Source organism: Tyto alba, unplaced genomic scaffold (genome assembly GCF_018691265.1).
Source record: "Tyto alba isolate M040663 unplaced genomic scaffold, T.alba_DEE_v4.0 Super-Scaffold_22, whole genome shotgun sequence".
Taxonomy (NCBI): domain Eukaryota; kingdom Metazoa; phylum Chordata; class Aves; order Strigiformes; family Tytonidae; genus Tyto; species Tyto alba.
This window is the reverse complement of record NW_024881296.1, coordinates 32,918,863-32,937,326: the sequence shown is the minus strand read 5'-3', so window position 1 is coordinate 32,937,326 and position 18,464 is coordinate 32,918,863. Positions and strand designations below refer to the sequence as shown.

At 39.0% G+C, this 18,464-nt stretch overlaps 1 protein-coding gene across 13 annotated transcripts in view; it reads right to left on the bottom strand.

Annotated features, from left to right (window-relative positions):
• Positions 1 to 6,581: 6,581 nt before the first annotated feature.
• Positions 6,582 to 18,464, bottom strand: part of PTPRK (protein tyrosine phosphatase receptor type K) — a 421,849-nt gene continuing 409,966 nt past the window's right edge. For all 13 annotated transcript variants that reach the window (XM_042795838.1, XM_042795840.1, XM_042795841.1 and 10 more), the window contains 7 exons: positions 18,304 to 18,453; positions 17,563 to 17,736; positions 14,464 to 14,595; positions 14,108 to 14,233; positions 11,975 to 12,138; positions 10,474 to 10,609; positions 6,582 to 8,051 (listed from right to left, as the gene is read on the bottom strand). In XM_042795838.1, coding sequence (XP_042651772.1) covers positions 7,998 to 8,051; positions 10,474 to 10,609; positions 11,975 to 12,138; positions 14,108 to 14,233; positions 14,464 to 14,595; positions 17,563 to 17,736; positions 18,304 to 18,453 — 936 coding nt within the window. In that variant the 3' untranslated portion in view covers positions 6,582 to 7,997. The remainder of the gene's footprint in view (positions 8,052 to 10,473; positions 10,610 to 11,974; positions 12,139 to 14,107; positions 14,234 to 14,463; positions 14,596 to 17,562; positions 17,737 to 18,303; positions 18,454 to 18,464) is intronic.

Here is an 18,464-nt window from a genome sequence, read left to right as displayed (position 1 = left end):
GTGCCTGCTTTTCCCAGGGCCATCTGCCAATTCAGTTTTTATTTTGCCATGCTGGACTGTAAACACAGATAATAACTTGCAGGGCATGTGCCCCTCCCTCATTCCATTTTTTGCAATTTTTCCCAAATGCTAAATGGCGTAGGACTCTGAAGCTATTCCATTTATCAAGTTGGCTGAAGTTTTCAAGACACTCAGAATTCTTCTCAGTCTTCAAAATCTTCCTTTACAGTGGCTCCCCTGAGGTCATAGTCAGGCAGCTGCCTCTTGAAGTGCTCTCCCAAAATGCTTCCCCTTTCAGTCCCCAGTCTCTAATGTTGCTTTTCTCAGTATAAATTTTCTTCTTCTAAGAAAGGAAAAGCAAAACCAAACCATAATTATGTTAAAAAACAACCATTAGAAAGAAGCCTGCAAAGTAGCATTTGGCTCTTGAGTAACAGTGAAGCAGGGGCTGAGATCGTGCCTGTGAAATCACGCCTGAGCTATAATTTACTGTCACATTTACTTTACTTCTCATTTGTTGCTTGTCCTCAAAACTAAGATAAGGACTATCTGCACGATCATGTTCAGCATTGCAGCAGTGGTGTTCTCCTTTTCTTGATCAGCAACGACAAATAACAGTATCACAAAAATTGCACCTTGTGGGCTTCAAGACAGCCAACTGCCCAAGTCCAAAAATCAAGTGGAGTTCATAGGTGATAAAATGAGGTATGTGAACTGATTCTCAAGTCTCTTGCCTGTGCTAAGCCTGGTTTTGGAGGATTATTAATTTTTAAGCCTTTCATGATACCTACTCAGATCTCTCCTTTATTGAAGGAGCTGCTCACATAACCTGCCCATTTCTTTCCTTGACACTGTCCCTTGCTCAGCATCTTTCATCCTCAGTGGCCTAAACCATCTGTTCAACCTTGCTTGACCACAAGCATAACGTACAGTCAATATTTGAAACTTTCTCACTGATTGGGGCATTCAGGATTTTTATTTCCTTCCATATGTTTTATAACTATGCTTTTTGGGAAGTTCCCATGTCATCTAGATTGTTTTATACTCTTCATCCTGCTTATTCTTACATCCAAAGCCAGTGCTTTCTATGTTGTTGCTCAAATAGCCAGCAAACAAGATTCCTATCTTCATGCTGGTCCCAGTCACTGACTATTTTATTCTCTTTCTCTTGTGCGAAGTTTAAAAATCCCCCTTTGCAAAAGCAGAAAGCCAATTCCTTGGGCCTCTGCCCATTGCAGTTCCCCCCTGAATGCACTATAGCATCTATCATACCTGTACCTGCTACCTTTAATCCACATGCCAACAGTTTAATTGTATTTAAGGACAGAGACTGCTGCAGGCTGTGACTCTAACTACTTAAAGGACTATAATCTTAGAAAGGGTCTGTGTTAAGCAAAGCTATTATATGAAGTATACAAGTGCCTGAAAGGAAGGCACAGTGAAGTAGAAACAAAGCCTGCACTTCTTCCCTGATTTTAAAAGAAATTTTTAAAAGCCTTTGCCACAGACAAAACCACACAGCTATTTTCTCACAGCTGTAATTACAGCTCACTGTCACACTAGCTGAACCAGCTCATCTTGCTGGAGGGGAAATATTAGAAGAACTTATACTATGCCTAGTGCTTTTATGCTCCATTTTTATCCTCATCCCTGAAGTTGTCTGACCTGTGAGAACTACTGTTCAAACACTGCTGTATTTCTTAATGCAAGGTAAACTAGAAACCTTGATCATTTCAAAAGATGAAACTAAGCAGCAACCTGTTTATATAGTTTAAACTGCATCTACTGAAGCTTCAATGCTACAATTTTGTGCAACAGAAAAGGTTGCAGCACTGCCACCACTTCCTAAATCTATGATTTCTACCTAACTCAGAATGAAGGCATACACCCTTCACCAGGTGGTTTCAAGCATTTTCAGTAAATTGAGGCAATTTTGTGTTGCTAATCTGTATCATCAGCGTTTCTTAACAACTTCATCCTGAAACTGGGGAAAAAAGCTACAGCACCAGGTTCTGTGCTGAAGACAGTTCAGGCTGTGGGTCCAGATGGGCTATTTATTGTGCCTGCTCATGGATACAGCAAGCGGATCAGAAAGAATAATAAAATATGAGCGGGAAGACTTGATGTCCTTGGCTGCAAATGAACTGGGATTTTACCTGCTGGGACTTAAGCATAATGAATGTCTTTTAAAACTTCTGAAATTTATCATAATTTGGCTTTATGGCCATTACAAAAATGAACTCACTGTAGATACCTCAAGAGAGAAACTCTAAAGATACTATAACCTCTGGTTTTGTGTTTGCTATTGGAGTGCAAAAAGACAGTAACTTTCTTCAAAATTTCAGGACTCTGCACAATACTATGTTGTTTCAGTTACTATTCTACAAAAGATTAGATACACAAAAGAAAAAGTTTTCCACTGTGAAATGGAAAGAACTCACACTGGTTTGCACCTGGCAGGAAAATATACACATATTATCACAATCTGGAGTTACTGTATTTTGCCAGATGCCGTTTTTGTGCTTGTTACCAAGAAGCTCCAGGGTATTCCAAAGCTTGTGGAAAGATCATGTTTTGGTTCCATGTCCAGAAGAGAAGTATTTTTGCTGTTTTTTTTTTTTGTTTTTTTTTTTTTTTTTTTTTTTTTTTGACATAGACTTTATTTTTTCTGCTTACTTAGAGGGGATCTAAAAAATCTCTGAGCATATGGGGATTTGAAATTTATCTTGATGTAATTTGTGAAGTCAGGACTATTTTCTGATCCAGATGGAAGCTAGAAAGGGTTACAAAAGACTGTTAAAATCAAGCTTTTGTATTTAAAAAAGGCACAAAAACATCTGTTCTTTGTTGGCCAAGACACAGTTAATAAACATTATTATTAGGTAAGCATCCTATTGTGCCTGTCATCACACATGTCAGTCTCTGCATAAATTAGGACTCTAAACCCAAGGGCAGGGAAAGAATTAATTTCTGAGAAGCGTGGGCCAAAATAACGTTTATGCCTGTCAACCACCACCACAATCTCACATCATTCTTTTACTCAGGCTTAAAGAAAAAGCATCTAGCAAGCTTAAAATAATTTAGAAGAATTTCTATATTGTCAGCATCTCAAATTTTGCTCAAACAGATCTTCTAGTTAAAAAAACATAAAAACCCAAACCCCAAGGTTTTGCTGCATAAAGCTGAAGGGAAATTTATGGGACTAAACCTCTGCATATTCTGAAAGTCTCATCCTCAGTATACACAATCCATTCCTAGCAGATTATTCAACCCTAGAAGGTAAAGACATAAGTGAATATTCAGAGATACCCTTGACTATCCTGTATCTGCAGAGGTTACAAGACCTTTGACTATTTAACAAAGGAAGAGCACTAGCAATAAACCACCACAAAGGTTCTTTTGTGAGATTAGGATCACTTAGCTCAATTCAGACCTCTATGTGACATAGGAAAGTACAGCAGAAAATGAGTTACTTTTCCTTTCAGTACAGAGCAGGGCACTATAAAAGCAGCTTTTACATTTATTTCAAGATCTCAGGGTTTCTTCTGACACAGCAGCAGAATGAAGATTAAAAGAGGCCTTTTATACAGTCATTTGTCAGGCCAGGTGGCCTGGCCATGCAATGATTCTGCAACATTTTTTCTCAGGCTGCCCCTTCCTTGTCCTTTAACATTTCAATTCACATTGAAGGCTCAATGACATAGCACTTGCCTACTATTGCTTCCCCAGTTTGCCTTTTTAGACCTTTGATTTTGGAAATTGTTAACTTGTTTAAAAGAGCACACTCCTGCAGTAGCTTTTGCTTTCATGTTTCTCTAAGGAATATTGTGTTTCTTAATGTAGTACCTTGGGCAAGGCAAGGACATACCATAAACTGCATAATTCTATTATCTGAGCAACTTCCTGAATGAAATAAATCACAGTAACTGCTTGCATCTACTGAGGATACTAAGCTTCAAGCTTATGCTGTGACTGTTTTCCAGGAAGGCAAAGCCTCCTTCAAAGCTGTTGTTTCCTGATGGCAGTATTTACCCAGGAAGCAGGAAAGGTAAATTCTAGGATCTCATCAACCAGCTGGGATCTGATCCCTCAGGACTTGGATAAAAATTCAGAATCTGGGTGTCTTCACATCTCCTTCTGCTGGACCTGGGTCACTATGAACTGGGAAGGCAGATTCAGAGGGCTAAAGAGAAATAAAAAAAAAAAACAGAGATAAGCCTCTCTCCATACAGGGAGGTTTAGTAGTTCTTGTTTTAGCAAACTTCAATCTCCATGACACCGCTTTAGACACTTCCAATGATTTAAGATTCTCGAGGCCTGATATGGCCTTTCAGTGTTGGATCTTAAGATCTGGTTATTTAGGGAAAATTCAGATAGTTTGAACACATCCCTTAGTTACCTCTTTGGTTACTGTTCTATAGAAAATAAACCAAGGCCATCAAAGTGACACTCAGAACTTTCTCCACTAGCAACTATGGAGACTTGGACATTGGAGTCATCACTTCTCAGTTTTAGAGCAAAGAATACCTTCTAGTACAGAGCAATCATGTTTTTGGGAACTTGTAACTCCTTTGATTTCTTTTGTTATGTGATATTAGATCAGTTTCAACTCCATTAATTTCAAATTTGAATCATCTCACACTCCTCCATGATTGAAGTTTTTCATGCCTCTTCTTTGTATTCTGACTTAATGCCCATTTGCTCTCTTCTGTATTTACAGCTTGTGTTGACACCATCTTCGTTTTATGCGGCTGGCGAAAGCAGAGCCCGTGCCCCTTGCAGGCTGTAGCCACTTGACCAAGTCTGTGCCAATATTTCAGCAAGTGTTGTAGCGAGCAGAAAGATTTTGAGTCTTGAAACATACAGACTGCTCCAGGGCAGGAGCTGTCACCATATCGTGACACTGTTGATGGTGGCTTTACACTGCCTCAGTAAAATATTTCCATCCTCAAGTGCCCAAGGTTGGGAATACTTCTCTCCCTCCACTGCATACTCCATTTATGAGAAATACTTGCTCTCCCTCTGGGGCAGATTTTCATAGTCCTCCCCACTTCTCTTTCTTCTGTCTTGCACAGGTGTAAGAAAAGGATACTGGAGCAGCATCTGTCTGGGGGAACAGAGCTAGTGCTCCCAGAAAACAAAGCTGGCATTTGCTACCACTGGGTGAGCTAAGAGAGGGGAAAGGGCTGACCCAAAGAAAGCAAACCGTCTCTTTCTGATTTTATACTAAAAAGGTGACTCTAATGCCTTTCACCCAAGAGACTCCATCACTGGAGAATGGTATTTTTGATCTGCTTCTCACACATTGTATTTCCTCTGCATACTTTTCCCTGGCCTTGCAAGGAAGAACTTACCACAAGTTCTTCAATCATGAGCTATTGCAAAAGCTCATTAGGTAGCCACAGTCAGCTACAGTTACAGAAATTACATGACTCTTGGAGTATTTGAACAACATAGGCAGAGTTCTCATTTGCAGAATAACCACCAGCAGCTATAATACCTTCTAGTTGAAGGGGATGCTCCCATGAAGGACTCCTGTGCAGGCAGTGTGCTGTGATGCCAGGGTTCATACTGGCATTTCCACCAGTCATGCTTAACGTACAGGGGAAACTAGACACAAAGATCTTACAAGGATTATGAAGTACCGATGGAGATGGACTCCGCTGCCCTCAAGACATGAGCTCTCCCTGAAAACAACTATTCATTCAGCCTAATGGTAAAGCTACAGTTTTGATCAGGAAAGAAAAACAACATAAAAATCACTCTGGTCTGTATGGAATGTGGATTTTGTGTTCCACGACCCCAAGTGCTACTCACCTCAGCCACCAAAAAATTAATCTAGAGTTCTAGACTAATTTTCTCAACACCCTTTATGGATAACAGAGGAAGGTTTTTCCAGAGTCCAATTCATTTAGTTCCAGGCACATCTAACAGGCAGGATGAATCAATCTGTGGAGATGGTGTGTTGTTTCCACAAAAAGTGGTGACCAGACAGCTAGCTTTAGGTGATACATTCAGCACTTCAACTGCCAAAGTTAGCTGAATGCCACGGCCTCACAGAGAAAGCGGGGAATGTTGCAATTCTGTTGCATGTAGTCTATAATCCCCTTTCCCATGCGACAAAATTAAAAAAAAAAAAAAGAAAAAGAGCAATTTTGAGTATTAAGAACCCAGACCCAGTGAACGTTTTCAAACCAGATTTGTTTACCTTGCTGTTTACAGGTAGGAACTAACAATGGATGACTAAAGAAAAAGACTTTTTTTTTAGATCTGGAAGAGGTGGAGCTATGCAATACAGATGGAGGCACTGAAAAAGATCCTGGAAGTAGAATTTCTCTAAATGTTTCTCTGCCGTTTATAGTGTTGGATGGGTAGTTTGATGTGTCTGAAATAAAGGAAGAAACCTAGGGCATACAGATGACATGGAGTCTTCTTAAATACTTCCTGAAACACTGAGGTGAAAAATAATGTAATTTCCTTTTGAGATTTTCCTTATCTACATATATTGGTCTTTTGGACAAGTATGACTCCTTAACAAGGACAGTAAGTGAGAGGGTATCAAAATAGGAAAGAATATAAAATAATCTTTCAATAAAAGTTTAATTCACTCTTACTTTACAGATTATTTAAAAGCACCTTAGAATTTTACTGTCAGTTCTAAAAAAGACCAACAAGAGACTGGAATGATTTTAGCTGGTAAAATATAGGAAACTTGTGAACAAAGGGATACAAGCTAAGCAAAAGCACAGTAATATTTTGTACACCACAACTATAATCAGAATCTGGCATTGGTTTATTCAAATTTTGCTTTCTTGGAAGCAAAGCTTACATGTTCGTAAACATCAAAATAAACATTGCTTAATTTTACAATTTGCTAAACAAATACTTTTTTACCCTGAAGGGCATATGCAGAGCCACCTATTTGCCTGGCACTTCTCCTGTTGACCTGTGCTTCAGTATTTTTTTTAACCAATTGGTTCCCTTAGAATTTTAATGGTGCTTAAAAATTTATTCCAATATTGTGCAAATCATATGCAAGGCCATTTTGATGTGTGCCTCTCCTTATATAGTTTTTTGATCAGTACTTAACTAATGCAACTGTGAAAAACTATACATTTTCAGGAAAATGTTTTAATTTTGGTCCTGTAGGTAAAGACCTTCTATAACTGAGTTGTTTACATGGATTTGAATCACAAGCATGTACACAACAAAACCACTATACCAATGTTTCTTGGTCTATGCATAAAAAGTATGTCTTCTACTTACACTAAAACATACAAAAAATAAACTACAAAAATTGTTTACACTTGATTTCAGCAAAAAAAGCTTTTTTCAAGAAAAATGATTCTTCTTTTTTCAGCCATCAAAAAAGGAATGCAAGTAAACAATAAATACATGTGCTTTCTCCATATAGACATATTTACACTTGAGTCTTTGGCTTATGTTTAAGTTTCTTTATAAAGATCTTTATGTGATCCAGCCATCATTGCACATTAAAACAAAATAAGCCAGTCTTTTTTTTTACTATATATAATATATATATGCAACACTTGAAACGTATAAAGAATGAACCTTACCATCAATTTGCACTGTTATAGTACTTTAACAATGTATCAAAATAAAAAAAAAAAAAAAGAAAAATTAATACCATATAGGAAATATTGATACATGCAACAGATGGTCGCTCTACTGTAATTGAGAGACAGCTGCATATACAAACACTGAAAAATCCTAATTTGCGCAAATCTGTTCTGACTCTGGTTTTCATTATAGTATTTATGTGGCACTAAATGTTGATACTGTATACAAGCATAGAAACAGATTGAGTTCTTTTATTAAGATACACAACTTCATAAGAAAAATACTTTGCATTTAAAATTTAAAATCCCTCCCACCCCCCTCTTCCCCTAAAATCTTTCTTCACAGGATCAAGAACTGTTGTCAAAACAGCTTATTGAGATTCATGTATTTGGTGAACTTTGCCACATCCATTCCGACTAAGAGGATTCCAAATACTCCAGTGCAACATCATAGCAGAAGCGATATTGCTCCTTTAAGTGGAAAGAGGAAAAAAATAAGTTGTTAAGATTCCACAGTATTAGCAGCAATATCTACAAACAAGAATAGTCTTTTCTAACTAATGTGTAATTTTAACTTCAAGCCTGGCATGCTTGGGTTTTCTTTTTTTTTTTCCCCCCGCTACTACACGAGTATATTACCAGCTCCAATATAAAAACTCGCCCTAACCAATGAATTGGAAAAAACACCTGACCATGAAATGCAATGATTTGCTTCTCTGATTCTTTCAGCTTCTGAACTGGTTTATCAAACATGAAAAGTTCTTCTATCAGTCAGAGCACTCTTGCAGTGAAAGCACCTTGACTCTGATATACCATTTATATTTAAGTTAGCTGATACTGAGCAGTTAACCAGGGCCTGCTGCTTGGACAGCCAGGGAATGGCTAGGGAGTACTGAGCTGTGACACAAAGCTGCTCTGGGCCCATAGCCCATTTGTATAGTTGTATTGATGTAATGTCCAAGAGATCAGATGCATATTTAAACGAGAAGTTAAAGCTCAAAACTTCATTGTGGTTAGTATTTCTCCTTAACGAGGCTGCTGTTCAGAGCTGATAGTGGGGCAGAGGGGAGGAGGATGGAGAGAGGAGAGGGCAAGGGGGAGGAGAAAAAACAAGGAAATTAATTGAGTCTCTATTGTTCCTGCAACCTAACAAAACAAATCTGCTTTTGTGATTTATTTTAGTTTGCAAAGGAAGCCAGTGTGATCCATTAGCAGGAAGTGGTGAGGATATCTTAAAGGCTTTATTGTGCTGCTCACTTTTGTTATCTGATCATGTTGCTGAATGTAGGGCACATGACAGTGCCGTACATTGGTTTTCCTGGTTTGTTTTCTAACTAACAACTCAACAGCTGCTGCTGTTCAAGAGTTCTGAATAAAAACCCACACAACAGAAAAACGCAACTACGGAAATTCAGTAACTGCAGATTAAAGCTACAATGGAATTCAGGACTATTTTGAAATGAAATATAAGTTTACAGACCATTTATCAGAAACACACACAATCCACCTTGGCCTCTCTTTACAGTGACACAAGTAATTTTCCATGTGATCTGACCTGTTTTCTTCACAGCAGTGAACCGAAATCCAGGCAGCAATTCAATATGTTGTGTCTCAGACATCTATGGCACAGCAGACTGCAAAGTATTTGTGGCAAAACCAGCAATATCTAGCCCAATGTAACTGCTGCTATAGGATGCTGTATCTGTTAACTTTTTAACCATCATCTTAATTTATGTGGTGGAAAGAGATGGAAGTGATGCACAGTAATTTAGCAAATCATGCCACAGGAGCTACTTGATACTAAGCAAACACTGGCACCTGGAAAAAAGGGCAGTATGGGAAGTGGCAGGTACAGCCATTTTGCTCATATGCAAATTCACAAGGTCAGAAGCAATTTTCACTATGCATAAACTGTAAAATGCTTTTAATTTCAATTGGCATGCCTGATTTTTATCCTGTAGGCAACCATCTGGCTGCAAAGTGACACAGGCTGCTGTCAGTGTGAGAGTCAAATGGCAGAAACTCTCAAACACTGTCTAACCTGCTCCCACATTTACCTACAGGAAAGAAAAAAATCCACCTGGGTGAATTTTTTTAAGGACTTTCCACAGTGTTGAGTTGTCGTGACTGAAGTGATCACACAGATGGATATGTACTCATACTGTATGCATAAAGATTGACCAGAAGAGTGAAAGTTACTTTGAGTTCTGGCAATGTACATACAAATATTTAGTCTTGCGGTTTTGCTAATTCAGGTTTATATTGTTTATACTAGTTTATTGTTTATTATTTAGGTTAACTGTTGGACTCAATGATCTTAAGGGTCTTTTCTAACCTAAACAATTCTATGATTATATATATTAATTTGCAACATACTAGATCCAAGTCTTTGATTTTAAAGTTCTGAGGTATCATTTTGACTACAACAAATCTGAGTAATAAACACTACCATTACTCAATACATCTTCCAAAGCAGCAGTTGTTATTAAGAAGCAAAATATTCACATCACCAGCTACTAATCTGGACTTTATAGCTTATTCCTACCAAGAAGAAATGCCTTTCTCTATAAAATTTCAAGTTTGTGTGAGCACAACCCGCTGCAACTTCTCTTCAGATAGACCAGGTTATTTTGGGGAGATTAAAGTGCATTCTGTTAATTCAGAATGTTTTCTGTGAAAAGTACGGTACCACTACTACAAGAAAAGTATTGGAAAACGCTTAGCCTGGCCTCTCATGACGCTGACTTGTTTGTACACTCAATAAATACCCCTTTCTTGTGGCCCAACAGAGGTTTGCTGTTTTGTGGGCACAGGACTGAGAACGCCGCTCACACAACAAGAGAGCCTCTGGCTCCCTGACTGTGTGCAGGAACCCCAATGGGCTGGTGCTTACCGGAGTTTCTACCATGTTGGGCTTACTGTTCCGCAAAGTCTTCACAGCGTGGAAAACGTCCACCACGTTCTGCCTTTTTACCATCTCAACCACAATGCCAATGGCACAGAACATCCCGCTCCGGCCACCACCATTTCTGTGCACAAAGAAAAGAGCTGGTTAAATGTCACTATGGCACAAGACAGTAATCAAAACACATTTCTGTTCTTTCATTCTGCAAGCACAAGTGATTCCTGAGTCCCACAGTGAGACGAGGCTTCAGCAATCTCCTTGCAGCTTCAGTGGGTTTGGTCTGAGTCATTTGATGTTTCTGACCTTTCTCTCAATTACCTCTTTTGAATTCTGCCCTTATAGCCCACCATGCCACCCAGCTATGCTATAGCCTAATTTACATAGGCATTAGAAATAAAAAAGCTAAGTGCAATTGCAAGTACAACATTAGAAATCAAAAACTAAGTTCAATGGCAAGTACAACATTTTCCACTTAGTTATGGAGAGACTCACTTAAATTAGTCTACGGTATGAGGATTATCTAGCCAGAGTATGCCAAGGCAGCACTGATTCAGTATCTTGTCGACCTCTGCAGACACTTCTGGACTATTTTAATCTTCATTTCAAAGAAATTAAGGTAGGTACTTTTTCTTATTAAGTTTAAATTAGCCAGAAGGTTCCACGGATAATGAGGAGGGGTGGGCAGAAAGGGGCCACGAGTTAATTCTGAACATTGAAACAAAAGCCTTTTTTTAAAAGTAAGGAGGAATGCGTAATTCAATTTCTAGGTTTTAAACTTTATATTTAAATAAGGTAGGAGAGAGATTGGTCATTCTCTGCTTAGGCAGACAGAGATGCCACATTTTCAAACCCCCTAAACCAGCTTCCATTTAAATATCAGGCTCAGAAAAGCAGCTAGCAGTCATTTACCAATAGCAGTTTTAGGATCACACACTGTAATATAGAACTTTTCTTTGAATTCATATATTCATAGTATAAACACCTTGAAATATAGTAGACCTTCTGGAAAAAAATGCAACACATGATATGCAAGAGATACAGAAAAAATAACTATCTGGCATTCAGCATAAAAGACTTCCTTACTGAAACTACACAGAAGAAATCCATCTGTACCCATTTTGTACCCGAAAAACATACTATTATGTACAGGACACAATACACAGTATCAGTGTAGTATCATGTCCAAAATACTCATTCCCATGGTACTTCAACCTGACACAGACAAATCAAAAAGTTGACCAAAAGTCAACCTACAGTAGCAGTGGTACTTCTTTGGTTTTGTTTCTTTGGTTGGGGTTTTTTGTGTTTGGTGTTAGGATTTTTGGTTTGTTTGTTCACTTGTTTGTTTTGTTTTGCTTTGTTTTTTTAAAGAAACAAGGGCATGTGCAGAAGAATGTAGCCATAAGAATACTGCTTGAACTTAAACCAAGAACTAATTTATAAGCATTTATTTGAAGAGTAGCATTTTGACTTTCTCCCAATTACTCACAGGCAATGGATGATGGTCCGGCCCTCCCCTTCTTCACATTCCTCTTGCCATTTTTCAACCTGGAGAATTAACTTCAAGAAGGATCTCTTGGAAGCTGGTACATCTCTGTGAGAAGCCCATCCCAAATACTGGAATTGCTGCACCATCAGGTAGCCCTCTTGTGGCTGAGGGAAACCAAAGAGATTTAGATCAATATGGCACCTTTACATCTTGGTTTTGAAAACCAAAAAATAAAATTAACATGAAACCTAAGTGTTTATATTAAGGACAGATTCCAACATGTATATGCATTGCATGGTAGGATCTCCATAAATTCCTATCACTTGAGCTCAAGGAAGATGTCAAAAAAGGAAAAAAGGGAACTACACTGAAGACAACATCACAGTTTCTCAATCCACAGTTTATCAATCACTACTGTAACCTATCCTGACTTCTTCTAAATGGACAAATCCCCTAGATTCTGCGTATCAAGGGTTTTTATCCTTAACATCATTAATCAATTAAAAACATCACTGTTAAATTCTTAGACTTACAGAAATGAAGAGACATACGTTTGGCTCGCATGCATCAACTAACCCCATTATAAATAAAACCCAAGTAATATTGGTGCACAAATATGACTATTTTCCTTGAAGTCTTCCCTTTTTGCCAGACTATGATAACTGTGAGAGCCTTGCTGCCAGTCTCTGAGCCTTCCATGAACTAGATGTTACACAGGGAAAGCTCTGAATAGAATTAGACTGTCAAAAGAAAGGCCTCAATACTTGGAAGAATAAATAGTCTATTCAGTTTCTTGGAGCTGAGGAACACGAAAAGGAGCAGGAATGTGGATTTTAGAAAAGGAAGAACAGAGCTGAGGGATATTTAGAAGCAAGATGTAAAGGTAAAAAGGCAAGAGAGACAAAGAGAAGTAGAGGAGCAGAAAATCAAAACATTGTAAAAAAGAAGAAATGGAAAAAGTTTAAATAAGAAACACATGCACAAAAAGCGGAAGTCTCAAAATACAACAAAAAAAGCTCTATGGCGTAATATTTGCCAGTGTGCCTACACCTTAGCTTCCTGTAGTTTCCAAACAAGGTATGAAGAGGTGAAAATGTTTTTCTTAGCTTTGAATATAAGCAAAATAAAAGTTTGGGTAAAATACTGGCCACAAGCAAACCGATCCCCACACTTTGAAAAATTAAAATGTGACCAAAACAAAATAAAATAAGATAAATCTCTGTATACACAGTAATCCGTTTTCCCCACAGCTGTTCTTCAACATTAATGAAAATTAAGTGTATACTCCAAGTAGCAATTGCTGGCATGCAAATTTGGTATTGGATGAAACCTACAAAGTAGCAATGATAAGTAAAATAGGGATTGCTGGTTAACTGTACATATAATGGTGGTACAGGCATCTGTAATTCTTTATGTGTAGGCAACATAAGTGATTTATAGAAGTGAGCTTAAGGAGGAGACACTGCATGGCAAACAGAGTTTGAGAAGATGCTGTGATAGTGTGAAACGCTATGGGACAGCAAAAAGACAAGATGCTGCAAGGTGTGAAAGAGTCGACAAGAATGCAAGACTGGCACTGCTACTGAAGTTGAGAAAAATATGATAAATGTAGGTCGAGGCACAGTCGTGTAGAAGCCTTCAGAGGCAGAAGAGCTTTCAGAGTTTTTTCACACTCCGCTTTGCAGGGTGCCACAATCCTGCTCTATGTTGTGGTTCTCACATCTTAGGCTGAGAAGGCGCTGGTTGCATAACCAGCCTCAGTGCTTCTGTTCGTGATTCATCACAGAAAACATCTTACAGAACCTATGAATTAAATACCTGTCACTACATGTTCATTACAGGGACATCTCTTTCACTGTACACTGAGTAACAGAATACTTCTCATACACCTTCTACTCATCAGGGAGAACACCACAGAACAGTCATACACCTTACTGCTCCCTCTGCTTAGTGTGTAGCTATAGAAAAGTACTAATAATTAGTATTAGATATTGATGCTTGACTGATTCTTTTCTGGATAATGTCTTAAGAATGTTAGTATTTTACTATTATTTAAAATTAAGAACAACAAGAGCCTCGAGACCATTAAAAATGATGTATTTTTCTGTTACATATTGTTAAGATAATGCTTACTCTTGTTAGATTGCATATCCTGAAAATTCGGTTTATGACGTCGCAGTCCATTGAGCACGACATGCATTCCACTTGGATGGGACCATACCGCAGTATCCCTTCCTCGGGCCAGTATTGCGGGCAGCCCTGTGCCAGAGCAAAACAGGGGTAATAAAACAGTAAATTACAACCTAAGCGTTGCTTATCGCACTGCAGACATCTCACCTAACCTTTACTGAGCAACTAGTGTTAACCAGTTGTTGTAAAGCAGAGAATAACTGTAAAGTCATTGCACTGCTCTACATTTTGATCATGCAGTGGACCCAGAGTGATTAAAGTGTGTGACAATACAGGGAAAGCTCGAGCCTCAAACTAACCTGTGCTAAGTCGACTTCATTTAACATCACAAGAGAAGTACAGCCGTAGTCATACACTAATCTCCAGAAATCTTTCACAGTGTTTGGTAAAGGATGCTGTGTGACGATAAAAGCTGCTGGCTGCCTGTAGCTCTGTAAAGGCAAATAATTTTATTAGCACCGGTAGAGGAAGTACTTAATAACTTCCACTCAAACACTGCAACAGGAAAAACATATAAATAGAACAAAGTTGTGACATCAATTACACCAGATTTCACCAAAGCTGATGTTAAAAATAATTATTGTCTCCAGTAAGAACAAAGAGGTTACTCTGCTCAGGTCTGCCTTCCACTTTGTTATGGGCCAAGCTCTGTTTCAGTTCAGATATGTGCAGGGTACTGAAGACGCTCTTCAGGGCTCTGCTGAGCTGAGGCTCGGGCAACTCTGCTTCAGGCACTGTTGCAGGAGACCCGTGTTGCAGAGAGGGGTGCAGAGGTCTCAGAAGGTCACCCCACCCACAGCAGGTTAAACACGAGCTTTGTAACTGAACTGAAGACTAAGCTCAATCCCAAATTCTGGTCTGGTGTCATGGCCACAGGGTCACCCATGGAACTGGCCTTTCGGATTACTGGGGCCCATTTCCAGCAGAAAGCAGAAATTAAAGAGCAAAATACTATTTCCTGTCATGACAGCAGATTCCATTTTCTGTATGCCTCACTATACACAACTGCAAATAGGGATTTCTAGCCTTGCATAGGTTAGCTGAGATGCAACTAAGAGCAGAGGGGCTAATTCTCTGCAGCATGTGTATTATGAGCGGCAGGCAGCAGATCAGAAGTTTTTGGTGGGCAATTTGCAACTATGCACAGAAGAGGTCTGCAGTGAAGGAATACAGATATGAACTGGCAAGGAAGCACCAGCAGGTTAATCTGAGAAACAGAGTAAGATGGTGAATACTCTTGTAGGCGGATGGAATTGTACGTTACCACTTTGAAGTGCTGTATGCAGTGTAGAGATCTCCATGTTATAGCACCCATGCTGGTACCAAAAGCAGTTTGGCTGTTGTTTTACTGAACTGAGATAAAGCAAATTAACCCAGGAGAAAGACCTGGTAGGGTAGCTAAACCACTTTTTGTATGGAAGTTTGGTTGTTTGAAGATAGGTATGAGGGATCCTCATGCACAACATATTGATGTACCCTCAAAGATCACAGTGTAAGGCCCAGAAAGAAAAAGTACAATTCTTTTCATCCTTCTACTTGCTATAAATTGTGAAGATAACAAATTAATGCCTTTAGCAACAGTACTTGTTTGACAACAGAATAAGGAGGCTGACATTTTTTTAAATTGTGTGCTATCCTCTTCTAATGCATGAAGCATATTGGGGTAGTAGCGGCTTATGTATTGCTTCCTAGATCTGCCCAGGGAGCGAAAAGGAATAGACATTATCAGTTCTTTACCTGTACTTTTAAGAAATAAAACATGTACTAGCTGATGTTTTCCTAGACTGCTTCCCCATTATTTCTGGTCTTTCCCGAGATAAGAGAATGTACTGAGTCTGAGATGATCAGGCTTTCCAAAAGAACAGGCAGGAGATCTGCTGTCGCACTGGGAAGCAGACACCTTCTTGTGGGAACACAGGGACAAGTACACTGTGGAAAGTTTCCATTTCTGTTTTGCTATCGAAAGTACCCTTTCCTTGCTCAGCAGTTGGGCCCCTCTGAATAAATCAGTCTTAAAAAAAACACAGAAGAGAAAGGGCATGAAATAGCTTTTATTACCCAAAGTTTTAACCCTATAGTTTTGCTATATGCCTTCATTGTAATATATTACTTTTTTTCTCCTGCCTCTTTCCTTTTATTACGACTGTTTCTGTCTTTCCTTACTTGCCTCTGATTGCTCATCCATTAATACATTGCTTGGTTCCTGTCCCTGCCTGTCACACGCTGTTATACAGAGTCCTCCTGCCACCCAGCCGTTCAGCCTGTGTTGTCTTCCTTTCTCCCCAAATCACACTCCTCTATGCAGCTGTGTTGGTTGGTCCACAGCACATCAATTTTATCCAGGTGCTTAATGTTATTTTAACTGCAATTCTGAACAATTTTGGTTGCTACCAAAATTCTGCTCATTGCTCTAATTCATCCATTCAGCCCCAGTGTCTCCCTAATAGATTGGTCTCACACATGCTACTCCTCTATTTATCTGGCACAATAGCTAATTGTGAAATTAGGGACTGCATTTTGCTAGCAGTTCAAATGTTTCCTGCACTAGCTCAGGCAGAACTCTGGGATGAATATACCCTTCAGTCCTGATGATTTCTGCTGTCATTTACCGTTTTATTCCAGCATCTCTTCTTGACACTGCAGTTTCTGACAGCACTTCATTTTTGAGGAAGGGGAGATGCTCTTGGAAATCAGGCCAGTTATTTAAGTATCTACTGCAAAGGTGGCTTTAGGGGCCTAACCTTGGAAATGCTAATGGCAGGCACAGGCAGGTATCTGACAGCACATGTGATGAACTGCTTTATCGATCAGACAGCTATAAGCAGGTTCACCTCCATTTTTCCCATTAATTCACCTTTTCCCCTGACAATACCTCTGTCGCTCAAACTTCAACTTTATAAAGAGCTGCAACTCAAAATGTGAACAACAAAAACCCCAACCCTATACTCAAACATGCCAAAGAAACAATTTTTCTTCCTTTTTCCCCTGTCTCTCCTGCTTCAGTATACATAGCTTTTTTTTTTTTTATAAAATAGCGATAGCAACCTTATGCACAGGTAGGTAATATTTACTTCCCAACAAACAGCAGATTTTTGAGATCCTGCTGCAATTTGAGATTTGGAGGGCTGGAGACTAGAGCTTTATATAATGCTGTTGAAAAGGGGATATTTCCAGTGGGTCCCATAAGGATGCAAAAGACTAAAGATAACAAACCTTCTGAACAAGCAACGCAAGCTGACGGGGTTATTTACCCATTCCCCCCACTCTTCTTCATTAGGACTGTTTCACTGGGCACTACAGTAAGAAAGAATTACCCTTTCTTAAACTAGCAAGTGGGCTCTCTCATATTACACAGCTTTTCATGGCACACTATGCAGACAAAGAAGATAGTCTCTTACGTCCATAAGAGCAGCATTGATGTAGTTGCTGCTCTCCCCATCAATAGTAATTAAGAAAGGCAGACATCTGTCAGGTGGCAGCATATCCATGAAGCGGTTCTTGTCGTGGTTCCTTGGCAAGCAGGCTATGCTGCAGTCCTCTGCTTGCAGGCGAGGGGTCACAGAATTCAGGGTCTAAGGGAGAGAGGACGCTCGCTTTAGCATGCTGAACTAACAGACAACGGACTTGAGATTCTCCAAGCTTTAATTTAAAATATTGCAATGTGTGAAAATGTGAGGCATTAGCAAGAAGACATTAGCAAATAAGAGCTTCTATCTGTTTGATGGACGTGCTGGGGCTTTTCAAGGGGTTTAAGCTGCAGGCATAAAAGGTTCTTCATGTACTACTGAACAGATTCTGCATGACACTATCCCCTCTGAAAGGAATAAAACAAAGAGGATCCTTTGGAGCCCTAAAGAACTATGCCTTAACAGTGAAAACACAAGCCAAAATTCACTGTGGTTCCCAGTCAGTGCTCTTTATTCTAGACAGATATTTACTGCAGTTTTATTCAAAGGAGGATATTCCATATTTAAAACAACTTTGCAAAGCACATAAACACAGGTGCTTTATTTTGTGGACTAAAAGTAAGGTACCAAATGCTATAAACATGATACGAAAAACCTTTCCCTTAAGATAAATTAAATGTAACTAGAGGCAAAAAAAATGTCACATGAAGAGTTAGTAGGAACTGTGAATACCTGAAACTCGTCTTTGAGATGTGAAGAGTTTGTCTGAGAGTCTATTCTAATCATATCAAAATAAGCAGCTTTGAATTCACAGACAGGAATGGCAGTTTCTCCACACAGGCAAGCTTCTAGAATGGCATCATGAATAAAGATGTACTGCTCCTACCAAATTA